Source organism: Bos grunniens, chromosome 6 (assembly GCF_055505025.1).
Source record: "Bos grunniens cultivar Pamir isolate PY7600 chromosome 6, Bosgru_T2T1.0, whole genome shotgun sequence".
Taxonomy (NCBI): Eukaryota; Metazoa; Chordata; class Mammalia; order Artiodactyla; family Bovidae; genus Bos; species Bos grunniens.
Window position 1 is genome coordinate 31,540,846 of NC_141170.1, and position 13,557 is coordinate 31,554,402.

At 38.3% G+C, this 13,557-nt stretch overlaps 1 protein-coding gene across 27 annotated transcripts in view; it reads right to left on the reverse strand.

The window, feature by feature from the left end:
- RUFY3 (RUN and FYVE domain containing 3) overlaps nucleotides 1-13,557 on the reverse strand; it is a 92,774-nt gene that overhangs the window by 43,335 nt on the left and 35,882 nt on the right. For 7 of the 27 annotated variants that reach the window (XR_015165338.1, XM_086405483.1, XM_086405474.1 and 4 more), the window contains one exon: nucleotides 11,174-11,227. The exons of the other annotated variants lie outside the window; for them this stretch is intronic. Coding sequence is in view for 6 of the 7 variants with exons in the window: in XM_086405483.1 (XP_086261609.1) it covers nucleotides 11,174-11,227 (54 nt within the window). In the remaining variant the exon portion in view is untranslated. The remainder of the gene's footprint in view (nucleotides 1-11,173; nucleotides 11,228-13,557) is intronic. 27 annotated transcript variants of the gene reach the window in all.

Sequence of the window (13,557 nt, forward strand, 5' to 3'; positions counted from 1 at the left end):
GCTCTTTATTAATCCAGAGGAGTGGGATGGGGTGGGAGATGGGAGAGAGGTTCAAAAGGGAGGGGATGTATCTATGGCTGATTCATGTTGAGGTTTGACAGAAAACAAAATCCTGTAAAGCAATTATCTTTCAATTAAAAAATATAGGGCCCTTAGATTATCTATGTATCTATATCTGTTTCTATTCTCCTTAATGTCATTTGAGATATCAAATAAGCTTCTACTCAAGAGTAATAAAGAAGAAATTCACTTAAGTAATATTTTCCCTGGGTTGAAATCCGTTAAAGGAGTTAAGAAAATTTAACTAGAGGGACTTCCCTGGTGGTCCAGTGGTTAAGACTGCATGCTTCCATGTTGTCAGTTTACCTGCCTGAAATATTTTCAGACCTAATTTTGACAGTTTCTACATTACGTTAAAATGAATTTTTTTTTTTTTTCTCCAAAAACTCCATGCTTCCATTCCTGGGGACATGGGTTCAGTCCCTGGTTGGGGAACTAGGATCCCACATGCTGTGCAGTAGGGCCAAAAAATAAATAAATAAAATAAATTTAACCATAAATTTATTTATCCTGATTGCTACCTTTTCTTAGTAATAGCATACTCAAAGATATATTTTGCTATTTACCCTGATTGTTACCTTTGCTTAGTAATAGCATACTCAAAGATATTTTTGCTAAAATCAAGCCTTATCAGCAGAAAGACTATATCCACCCAATAGCCTTACTCTATTTGACCTGAATCATCTGTGCTAATTAGCTTGTTATATGATGCCAGGCAGGGAATCTTACTTCTTTGAGGCCTGTTTCCTCAACTGTAAAATTAGTTGTTCAGTAATTTTTTTAAAAGAGACATCACATACCTGTATCACTCATAATTAATCACAGCACTAATTCTCAAGCAGGGGGCACACTAATATGCCTGGAATGGGGAGAAACAACATGGTTTGAAAAACCCCACTAACAACTCTGATACCAAATGACCTAGATTCTTACCACTCCAAGTGTGGTCCTAGAACAGCAACATTGGCATTGCCTGGAAGCGAAATGGGAAAACTTGCCCTCCAGCGTTACAACTGAATCAGATTCTGCACTTCAACCAAAACCTAAACCAATCGGTATACGCATTGATGTTTGTGAAGCAGTGAACTGGTGCTTCTAGCTCCAGCATGTCCTAATTCCATGATTTCATAGATAGATTCGTCAAGGGCAATCAATAAATACATTTATCAGTAGAAAGCCCTAAGGAGAAAAGAATAGTAAAGATTAGAGTAGAAATCAATAGCAAATAAAACTACTGAGAAAAATCAATGAAACTCAAAGTTGACTCTGAAAAGATCAGTAACACTGACAAATGGATAGACTGCCCAACAGAAACAGAATTACTAAAATGAGAAATGAAGAGGACACACTACTATTGACCTCACAGAAACAAAAAGGATTGTATGGACAGTTGTATGCCAACATATTAGATAACCTAGATAAAAAGGACAATTTTTAAGAAAGATAAACTACCAAAACTGGCTCAAGAAGAAACAGAAAATCTGAATAGAACTATAGTAAGTAAAGATATTAAATTCATAATAAAAAGCACATCCCATAAAGAAGAGGCCAAAACCAGATTGTTTCACTACTGAAATTTACCAGACATTTAAAGAATTAATGCCAATTTTTCACAAACATTACATGAAATGTCCAGAAGAGGCAAATCTATAGAAACAGGAAGTAGGTTAGTATAGTTGTCAGGAACTGGAAGGAAGGGTGAATAGGGAGTGAATGCTGATGGGTACAGAGTTTCTTTGTAAGGTGATGAAAATATTCTGGGATTAGACAGTGGTGATGAAGCCACAACTTTGTGAATATACTAACAACCACTGAACTGTACAGTTTAAAGTGGTAACCCTTAATGATATGTGAGTTATACCTCAATAAAGCTTTAATTTAAAAAAAAAATTAAAACTTGAGACATAATAAAATATAGCATATGGATCCTGATTTTAAAAAACTGACAAGCACTTTGAAAATGGGCTGAATAGTACATACTATTAGGAAATTTTTGTTAATTTTGTTAGGTATAGTACTGAATATTTACAGGTAATAAGCCAATGTTTAGAGTTTGCTTTAAAATACTCTAGAAAAATGTGGGGGTGATAGATGAAATAAGATCAGCATACAGTGATAATAATTGAAGCTGAGTGATGGAAAAGTTAAGAGTTTCTTATGTTACTCTCTCTACTTTATGTACTTGGAAAATTCCACAATTAAAAATGGTTTCTGCTTTCTCTTGCTTCAGGTCATGGTTTACCTGCTAGACTCCAGTAAGAATTCAGTGCTGTTTTCTTCTTCCCTGAACATAACCAAAAAAACCCCTTTTGACTGCCATTAGCATTGAAATGAATGAGTTTTTCTGGATATTTAGTATTCCAAAGCCACTCACCGGTATACTCTTACTCATTTTTAGTCAGGTATTGTGAAATAAAGCGATCAATCAATCAATCTCTCTCTGTCCCCACCTCCTAATACAGAGCTCTTAAAATCTTAATAACTTCCCAAGTGATAAGAGCCATAGGAGCATCTTTTGTTATATTCTGTTTCTTTCTAGTTCCTGAAATAGCTCCACATCAAAGGTAAAAGGAGTACCTTTGTTATTCCTAACAACTTCCTCTCAATCAGAGTTTATGCTAGTGAGGTGAATTTTAGAAGGCCTCCGAACCGAGATGGGGGGTGGGGGTGTTGGGGGGGCTGGTGGCCAGGGGAAACCAGTGGTGCGATAAGTTGGGACTTTCAGCCATCACTTCCCACCTACAAATCCAGGGAGGGGAGGGGGCGGGAGACTGGAGAGTGCAATCATAAGAGTAGCAGTAGTAGTCGCTCAGTTGTGTCTCAGTCATGTCTGACTGTGCGACCCCACAGACTGTGGCCCACCAGACTCCTCTGTTGATGGGATTCTCCAGGCAAGAATACTGGAGTGGGTCATCATTCCCTTCTCCAGAGGATCTTCCTGACCCAGGGATTGAACCTGGGTCTCCTGCATTGCAGGCAGATTCTTTACCACCTGAGCTACAAGGAACCAGGTTTTAATCAATGATTAAATCATAATCATTTGAGGCCTACATACTGAGGCTCCATAAAAACCATAATGGAAAGGTTCAGAGAGCTTCTGAACATACTGAGGTGATGGGAGGGTGATGTGCCCCGAGAAGGTATGGAAGTTTTGTGCTCCTATGCATCTCTTTCATCTGGCTGTTCTTGAGTTGTGTTCTGTTAGAACCCACCTGTAATCTAGCAAGTAAACTCTTCCTGAGTTGTGTGAACTGGTCTAGCAAATTATAAAACTTGAGGAGGGGGTCATGAAAACCTCTAACTTCGAGCTGGTGGATCAGAGCATGGGTGACAACTTAGACTTGTGATCTGCGTTGAAAGTCAAGGGGCGTCTTGTGGAGCCTGTGTTAACCCCAGAGAGACAGAGTCCGAATTGAAGTGATGTTGGAGAACTGGTGGGTGTGAGAAAAAGAAAAAACCCACATTCAGAGTCAGAACACTGTGAGCAATAGAGGAAAACACTGCTTTCTTTTAGGTAACCATTTCTAATTTTTAAAAGATGTTCATTTCTAATCCAGCTTGTCCAAGAGTTCCCTAGGAAATCACACTGATCTCCTCTTCACTGGGCTCCCAATAGGATACTGTAATCAAGTTTAGTTTCGACAAGTTTCCCAGGCTTCTTCAAGTACCTTTACCTGAAGAATTCCTTCCACACCACTGAAGAATACCCAGATTATTTCTGGGAACATCTAGAAGTTGGGACAATTGTCAATCTTCTTTGTTTTGATGCAACATAAGAAATTTAGGTGTTAAGTACAAATTTAAGAGTTCCCTGGTCTGCTCAATTTATTCCACAGAAATAATTTAAGTATTAGGGGGCACATTGTGACTTAGAACAGTTAGATCTCTGATCTAGAAGAGTTAGAGCTGTCTTTCTCACATCCCCTGAGTGATGCTGGGGAAATTTCTCATGTCTTTTTATCTAACTTGTAAGATACGGAGAGAGGACAATCCTTCTGGGACTTCCTGCACTACTGTAAGTCTTCATGGGTTGTATCAAGACTGCCAGGCCCTGATTGCTCTATTACCCAGGCCACTTCCTGGGGTTGCTTCTGCAACTGATCATTGTGAGACATGATGAGGCTTTACTGCTGCTTCCTATAAAAGCATCTGTTCCCCAAACTCAGTGTTCCTCAGCTGCAACATAGAAACACCATGCACACAGCATCTTCCTGATGCTCCCAGGTGCAACTCTGATGCAAGAGGAACTGATACTAATGTGCTGATGCTCAGGCTGCCCACTGTGTTGTGGATAATAACGTTTTTCATCGTGTCCTTTACCAGTATCCAAGAAACAGTAATAGGATGGTTTTTTAGTTTGTAAGCAGAGTAAATCCCAACCTTGACAAAATACAGGCATAATCTCTACCCTTAATTTAACTTCCTGGAATACTGTATACTCATGCTCCAAATGAGACAATACCAAATCAATATGAAGATAAAAGCATGATAACTGCAGTACAGGATTTGAGGCAGAACCTAAATATGAACTCACAGACAACATGGAAGAAAGTATTCCACGTGGTGGGAATGGGTATGTGAAATGAGGTGAGGGAGATAAGAACACAGTGGGGAGCACTCTCTTCTTGGTGGGGAGGATTAGAAAACAGGAAGGGTAGAGTTAAATGACAGGTCTGTAACACTAGACCTGAATATCCAGGAAGCAGGCAGTGGGAACCCACTGTGGGTTCTGAGCAGGGAAGTCATATGATTAAAACACTGTTTGAGGATGACTGCGTGCGTGCTAAGTCACTTGTTGTGTCTGACTCTTTGCGACCCTACGGACTGTAGCCCACCAGCCTCTGTCCATGGGATTTTCCAGGCAAAAATACTGGAGTGGGTTGCCATGCCCTCCTCCAGGGGATCTTCCCAACCCAGGCACCAAACTCGCATCGTTTACATCTCTTGCATTGGTAGGCAGGTTCTTTACCGTTAGCATCACCTGGGAAGCTCCTTAAAAGGATTATGCACAGTAAATTTGAATAATTTGGGGGAGAGGATCAAAATGGCTTAACTTGAAGAATCGTACCTGTTAAGGAAACAGGAGTGAAGAATAACCTAACATTTTCACCCTGTGAGCCTGGAATACTGTGCTAAAAATGGAAATGAAAAACACTGAATAACTGTTTTGGAAGTAAGGGGTTTAAAAAAAAAAGGACCCAATGATGTGGAAGCATTCTATAATAATTTTTATCACACAGTTATAAATACGAACTAAAGTTTGGGGTTGGATAATTACTAGCAAAGGGATAATGGGTGCAATGATTAGAAATAAGATGTTTTCATCAGAGGAGATGGTCTAAAGCAAAATAGAAGGATGCAAGATCACTGGCTCAGCCTTTAAAGGGTGCTGGAAAAGAACGCAACATACTGGCAATGCTGGAAGAGCTCTTTTGCTTATATCTTGGTAGCAAGAGCTAAAATGGATATATAACAGAGAGGCAGTACAGGAAACTGGACTATCAAACTAAAGTTCACAACTCCTTAGTGGGGTATAAAAAATCGATTTATTATAGTATGTCTCATATACTAAGGTTATGTGTTGTTTTAAGAAACTTTTGTAGAAATCAATGATGTGTGTGTGGAGTTCTGATGAAAAGTATTTTTGAGAGTCAACTAGGTTTGAACTTTGGTATAGTGGGTGACACAGCTCTGAAACTAGTTTGCTGGCATTTGAACTTCCCTTAGCTGTGTAACCCTAAGCAAGTTTCTTTTTTTTTGGCACTTAACCATTTTGAGATAATTGTAGCTTCATAAGCAGTTGTAAGACATAATAGAGAGATACTGTGTACACTTAACCTAGTTCTCCCAAAGGTAAGATTTTGCAAAAGTAGAGTAACTTATGACCAGGATGTGACATTGAACTGTGTCACAAGGATCCCTCATTTTGACTTTTTATAGCCACAAGCATTTCCCTCCTGCCTCCTACCCTGTTATAACCCATGGCAACTACTAATCTATTTTCCATTTCTGTAGTGCTGTCATTTCAAGAATGTTATATAAATGGAATCAAACAATATGTAACTTTTAAAATTGGCTTTATTTTTTTGTTTTCACTCAGCATAATTCTTGAGGGATCCATCCAGGTTATCAATAGTTTGTTCCTTTTTATTGCTGAGTAGTATTACACTGTGAAAGTTTCTTAACTCTGCAGGCCTTACTTCTTTTATCCATAAGATGATGATAGGGTTCTGAAGATTAAACAAGCTCATGGGTGTTAAATATTTAGAAATGCTTAGGCTGTACTAAGAATAAAAAATTGTTAGCTTTCAAAAGTATTATGGTCCTCCATAGATAAATTACACAATTTTATTTAATTTAAAATAAGTCTTCAGAGACTGCCCTGGTGGTTCAGTAGTTAAGAATTTGCCTGTTAATGCAGGGGCTGCTGCTGCCACGTCGCTTCAGTCGTGTCCGACTCTGTGTGACCCCATAGACGGCAGCCCACCAGACTCCCCCGTCCCTGGGATTCTCCAGGGAAGAACACTGGAGCGGGTTGCCATTTCCTTCTTCAATGCATGAAAGGAAAAGTGAAAGTGAAGTTGCTCAGTCCTGTCGGACTCTTTTCGACCCCATGGACTGCAGCCTACCAGGTTCCTCTGTCCATGGGATTTTCCAGGTGAGAGTACTGGAGTGGGTTGCCATTGCCTTCTTCTCCAATGCAGGGGATTTGTGTTCAATCCCTGGTCCAGGAAGATACCACATGCCCCGGAGCAACTAAGCCCATGTGACACAAGTACTGACCCCATGTGCCCTAGAGACTGTGCTCCACAAGAGCAGCCACTGCAATGAGAAACCCAAGCACCGCAAGCAAAAGAGTAGTCCCTGCTCACAGCAACTAGAGAAATAACACAGCAATAAAGACCTAGTGCAGCCAAAACTAACTAAATAAAAATTAAAAAAAAAAAACCTTCATTGAACATATGTGTGATACAGTACTGAAGGTGAAGGTGAAGGTGAAGTTGCTCAGTCCTGTCCGACTCTTTGCGACACCATGGACTATAGCCTACCAGGCTTCTCCGTCCATGGGATTTTCCAGGCAAGAGTGCTGGAGTGGATTGCCATTTCCTTCTCCAGGGGATCTTCCCGACCCAGGAAATGAACCCGGGTCTCCCGCATTGCAGGCAGACGCTTTACCGTCTGAGCCTCCGGGGAAGCCCGATACAGTACTAGATGCTAAAACAAATCTCTTAGATATATTCCTTCCATTTTTCAAGATGACGGACATCAAGTCTTAACTCATGAAATACATCAAGGGACCAGTAAGCCATCTTGATCAGGTATTATTTCACATAAGTATATTATTTCCCTAATTCAAATAACATCCCAGCCACTCCAGTGCTCAAAGAGATGAGTAATCTGGGTAACTGCAAATATACAGAATCTGTTTAAAAGGTTTGTAATAAGTACAGATAGGAATTCAGTGTTTAGTGAGAACTAAAGAGGGTAAACCATGTGCTTTTATTATTTCATTTAGTCTTCATAATCTTTTAGTGAGTTTCAAAACTTTTCAACCTGAATTAATAGCACATATGAGATGATATGTAAGATAATTGACCAATGTTGTAAACATGATACAATTCTGTCTTAAGAAGACATTTCATATTCTACCAGACGTAAGTTATAGACATGTTGACTGTAAAACCAACCATCACTGTAAGAAATCAGTTCACCGGAAAAACCTTCAATCTTGCCAAAATCAAAACAAAACACAAGAAAAATCAAACACCAAAATGAATAGTTAAATCTGTGACCTCCTAGAGTTTGGTATTTTAAAAAGCAGTTTTTCAGGAAAATGGAAGCTAGTGTTAACACTTTGCCTATTAAAAAGCCACCTCTTTTGACACAGCCATAATAACTGATAAGAAATATAATTAAAACAGCTCAGCAGTGAAGGGTCTCCTGAAAAGATCTGAGCCTACATACATCAGTAGCTTTCTCCAGGTCTGACTGCAGGCTCCTCTCCCGACCCTGAGCTGCTATGGTTGTTATGTGTTGGTAATACTCCATAGTGAAAGTCAAAGTGTTAGTCACTCGGTTGGGTCCGACTCTTTGCGGCTGCGTGGACTGTAGCCTGCCAGGCTCCTCTGTCCATGGGATTCTCCAGGCAAGAATACTGGAGTGGGTTACCACGCCCTCCTCCAGGGGATCTTCCCGACCCAAGGACTGAACCAGCGTCTCCTGCATTGCAGGCAGATTCTTTACCATCTGAACCATCAGGGAAGCCTGACTCATAAATTCCAGTATTTCATATAACTGAAATGAGACACAAGATGCAGAAAATTCTATACAAACCCAAGGATGCAATGACTCAAAAGAGTTAACAAGTAAAGCCATTTTCCTTCCTTGACTCTGATTTTCTTTTTTAAGCTGTATTGCAGTAAGACTTTCCTGTAAATAGGTTCTTGGCTAACATTACCATATTCCACTTTACTGGTAGGGATCATCAAAGTAATACAACTCACATCTTCTTACATGCACCCTTATATTCATAGCAGCATTATTCACAATAACCAAGAAATGGAAGCAACATAAGTGTCCAACAACAGAGCAATGAATAAATAAGATGTGGTACATATATACAATGGAATATTACTAAGCCATAAAACAGAATGAAATAATGTTCTTTGCAGCTATAAAAAAAAAGCACAAAATAATGCTATTTGGTTTCAACTAGAGATTATCACACTAAGTCAATCAGAAAAACAAATACCATGTGACATCACTTATTATTTGTGGAACCTAAAATATGACACAAAGTAACCTATTTATGAAACAGAAACAGAATCAGGGACACTGAAAACAAACTGGTGGTTGCCAAAGGGGAGGGCCCTGGTGGAGGGATGGAGTGGGCGTCTGCGATCAGCAGATGCAAACTGGCATGCATAGAATGGATAAACAACAAGGTCCTCCTGTGTAGCACAGGAAACTATATTCAGATTCCTGTGATAAACCATAATTGAAAAGAATATGAAAAAGAATATGTGTGTGTGTGGGTATGGCTTCCCATACCCACACATATACATGTATGGGCTTCCCTGGTGGCTCAGATGGTAAAGCGTCTGCCTACAACACAGGAGACCCGGGTTCGATCCCTGGGTCAGGAAGATCCCCTGGAGAAGAAAATGGCAACCCACTCCAGTGTTCTTCCCTGGAGAATCCCATGGATGGAGGAGCCTGGTGGGCTACAGTCCATGGGGTCGCAAAGAGTCGGACGCAATTGAGCAACTTCACTTTCACTTTATATGTATAACTGAGTCACTTTGCCATACAGCAGTAATTAATACAATATAGTTCAGTTATACTTTAAAAAAAATTCATATCTTGGTTTTTTTTCCCTTTCTGATTTCCCCTCTAATGATTCACAAAAATTTCATCAAAAAAGAAATGAAAAAGAGGAGGCTGACTCACACAGTAGGCTTGATCTTACAGCAGTAATTCATATCAAAGAAACAGAATTTTGCCAAGACTAAGTCATAGAGAAGAAGTCTATTAAGAAGGACACGGATTTGTTGGCCTTTATGTATGAAGTCTATTAAAGGAATCAAAACCTTAAACCTGTTTAGTGTCTGGTAAATAATAATCATAATCAAAATGGCAGCTAACATAGCAGACAGTACTCACGCAATGAATCAACACGGCTCTCTTTTTTTCCTCGTCTAGAAACTCTCAGGACTAGATAATACTGATCTGTTTTTTTCTTTAGAATACATATAGCTAATTATATTAAAAGTAAAACCTAAGACAGAATAAAAAGATAGTTTGATTCTAGGAAATGGCATGAAACTCAGGATAACTGACTCACTGAAAGTAAAGTGCTGAAGAAGAAACTATTGGGCATCAATGGAGAGAGAAACTGACTGATATTTTTGTTCAGTGTGACCAAATCTACCAAGGACAATACTGTCCCAAGCTGATATGAGTACCAAGAATTTTAAGACGATCTCTGCTCTCAAGGATTTTACACTTTAGCTATGAATGCAAACACACAAGAAGGAGAGAACAAGAAAAAACCTTAAGCTCCAGGTTCTGCAGGACTTGAGTTTATGGATAAATGAACTGTGTCAAAGCTGTCAGGGAGTGCTTCCGTAGAGTTCTCATGAAGAGACTGGGGGTGCGGAGCTGGGGGCGGGGAGAAGGGGAGTGAATGTTCTGGTTGGGATGTCACGGGAACAAGGCAGGAGAGGAGGTTGAGTGCAGCTCATGCAGTCAGTGGAAAGGCCAGTGTGGGCAGAGCGGTGGGTGGTCGTGCGCTAAGAGAATGTACACTGAAGCTGGGGAGCTTTCAGTTGCCCAGCCAAAGTGGAAGTAAAATGATATAGTGAAGTGGAGCCAGACTTCAATTTTTCTTATAAAAAGTGTAGATCACCTTGAGCTCCTTAAAGTAAGGTACCGATTATGGAAGAAATAATTACTGGTTTGGGAGCCTTCATGCATTAAAATGTATGTTCTACTTGTCAAAGAAATTCCACCAGAAAGGAATGCTATAAGATGACTAAGCTCAAGGTGCTTACTCTGATGGAAATCTACAAATCAGAGCAACATTCCAGACCAAATACTTGATGTTCCTGGGGTCTGTTTTTAAACTGTTTGTGGAATTCAAAGAAATAGGTATATATATATATATACACATACACATACACACACACACATACACACACACATGTATATATACATTTTTAAATGAATGATATAAAAACATTTACATTTTCCTAAGAAACAAATGAAAAGACAGACAGAAAAAATTGATACAATCTTGAAATAAAGTCCCCTTTGAACATGTCATTTAACAAATATCCTGAAGGAACAGCATAAACATATATTAATGCCACTTTACTTGGAACCATAAAGATTTTAAATGCAAGACTCTGAAAACCCTACTCCTGTATGAAGCACCTGCATGGACAATCTGGCAAACAAGCTTACTGCTCCAGCTACTGTCAATGGGAAATAAAACCTAAAGTAGACACTTCCTCTTATGGAAAACGATCAAAAGGTGGTTAGAAAATTAAAAGAAAGAAAAAGAAAGAAAGAAAAAAAAAAAAAGGCTGAAAGATGCTGGTGTGGCACGCACCTTCTGTATCATCGCGCATTTGCTCCACCAAATCTGTCAAATCCTCCCAAGAGTCTTTGCAAACGGCAAAAAGAAAGGAAAAGAAAGATAAAATGTCATGCAAGCCAAGAAAGAAAAGTGTTATCAAAAACAAGGTATCAAAAGGGGTAACTGAAAGGGGGATTCCTAGAACTCTTTGGGTGTAACCAGGAGATTAGCAGTGAAAAGTGCTGGGGACGTACCCAAGGAGCCATGCGACACTAACCAAGCAGATATATCAACTATGACTGTTAAACATGTCTCAAAGCTAAGATTAACAATTTCAAAGCTTCTCATCAGAGGAGAGAAAGATGTACATCCCATAAAAAGTAACCGATTTTTTTTCCCACCGAAAATCAAGATTTGCATTCTTTAATATTTATTTTGACCTTCTGTGAAGCTAAAACACATGTGGAGTGTTTTTTAGACTCAGGCCAAATATTATGATGGAAATCTAGTGACTTTTCTTAAAATAAATGGTGGCTTAGACAGTAAAAATAAAGAACAATCTATACTTGTCCCAAGCCCTCCACCCCGATGGTTCTATTTCCTCAAAACAAAAATAAAGGAAAAATTGCTGTTAAAAATAAATCACTTATAATTCAATAAAGATAAGACGTTGACTCAATTTAATGTATAGTACTCTTTCCTCTTACTATAAATTCAACGTTTTTTAAAATTAAATTTGATTAGCACATAGTTGCTTTACAATGTTGTGTTAGTTTCAACTGTACAGCAGAGTGCATCAGCTATCTGTATACACAGCCTCTTTTTTGGATTTCCTTCCCCACTATAAATTCAATACTCTTGTATACAGAATATTCCATGTGAGGCAAAAGGACAAGAATGTCAAGATTTCAAATATAAACGATACTTCATTATAGTTTCTTCTAACAGTGTCTTAAGCTGTAAGATCATTATCTGTTCTATAAAATTTGAGAACCTACAGAAATTTAAAAAAAAATGGATTAGCTTCATCCTTCAGAAACTGAAACCATTACACACAACTGCAACATTCATACTTAAACTCACAAAATCATGTGAATTTTATATGTATAAATACTTAGCAAATAAATGTAAGTTCTCAGAGGATAAAGCACAGCAAAAATAAGAAAGTGAGCAAAGAATATTTTGCCCATGATAAGCCCTCTTTCTTAAAAAATTTATCATGGAAGTCAGCGTTGGATCTGAAGCAATAACTTGAAACAACCATCTAGAAAAAGAATTTATCATTTGTCCTTTTCTCACAAGTTTATTAAATTATCACTGTAATTAAACTGGTTAACTTTGGTTCTCATGTGGCATAGTGATTTTCAAGCGGCGTGTAAGGGTACATTCCAGTGTCAAATATATGGTCAGTTATCCTGTAAAAATGTACCAAAAAAACCAAAAATATATAAAATTTAAATTTAAATTCAGAAAACAGGGAAGCAGATGGGGATCTAGTAAGGTGACATGTGATTAAAATGGAACGAAAACTACATATAAAAATATTATTGTTAGGTCAGACCCAAAGATAGCTAATATAAAAAGCAAGCAAGTATCTCTATTCTATTACATTTGTATTGTATTTCCATTAATGACTTTGCCCGGGCTCACATCCCAGCTCCACCCCTCACTGCCTGTTATGACCTTGGTGAAGAGACTTCATCTCTTTTTCCTGAGTCTCCTCATCTATAAAACACAGACAAGAACAGTATCTATCTTCAGAACTGTTGCAAAGAGTAAAAGAATAAACATCAGTCCAAAATCTTTTATCTGGTTATTTTCTGGCCAAATGAACTTTGAAATTCAGAATTTTATTTTTTTAGAAAGGTGAAATGGCAATACTGAGGCCAACAAACACGCAGAAGTAGCACGGCCTGGGGCAGTGTCACAAGCAAGCACATTAGTATTTCTGCAGGAAATGAATGGATATTCAAATTAAACAGAATCAATAAAGACTATAAATAGCCTCAAGTAAATTTAGGTCATATTTCAGCACCAAATAAGTTCAGGCAAACTTATGAAAAACGCTTTCAGAGCTTTTACTGGATTTTATGATTGTGGATCTGTACGTGTTGAATACTCAGAAAGTGTCTCATACAGAAAAAGCACTATTCTATTATTTTACAATGAATTTGTGTTAAAATACATCATATACAGACATCTTTGCATATATGATTTTCAAGTATAATCCTCTGAAAATATAATGTGCCACAGATTTATATTGTGTAGGCTTATAGATTTGTAAGAACCTATTTTTCTAATAATCATGATATTTTTCTATATAGACTTGGACTATTCTTATTTTAGCCTGCATTTCTTTAACCAAAAACTACATTTGTCACCTAATAAAAGTCTATCTTATTAAGAAGAATATAAAG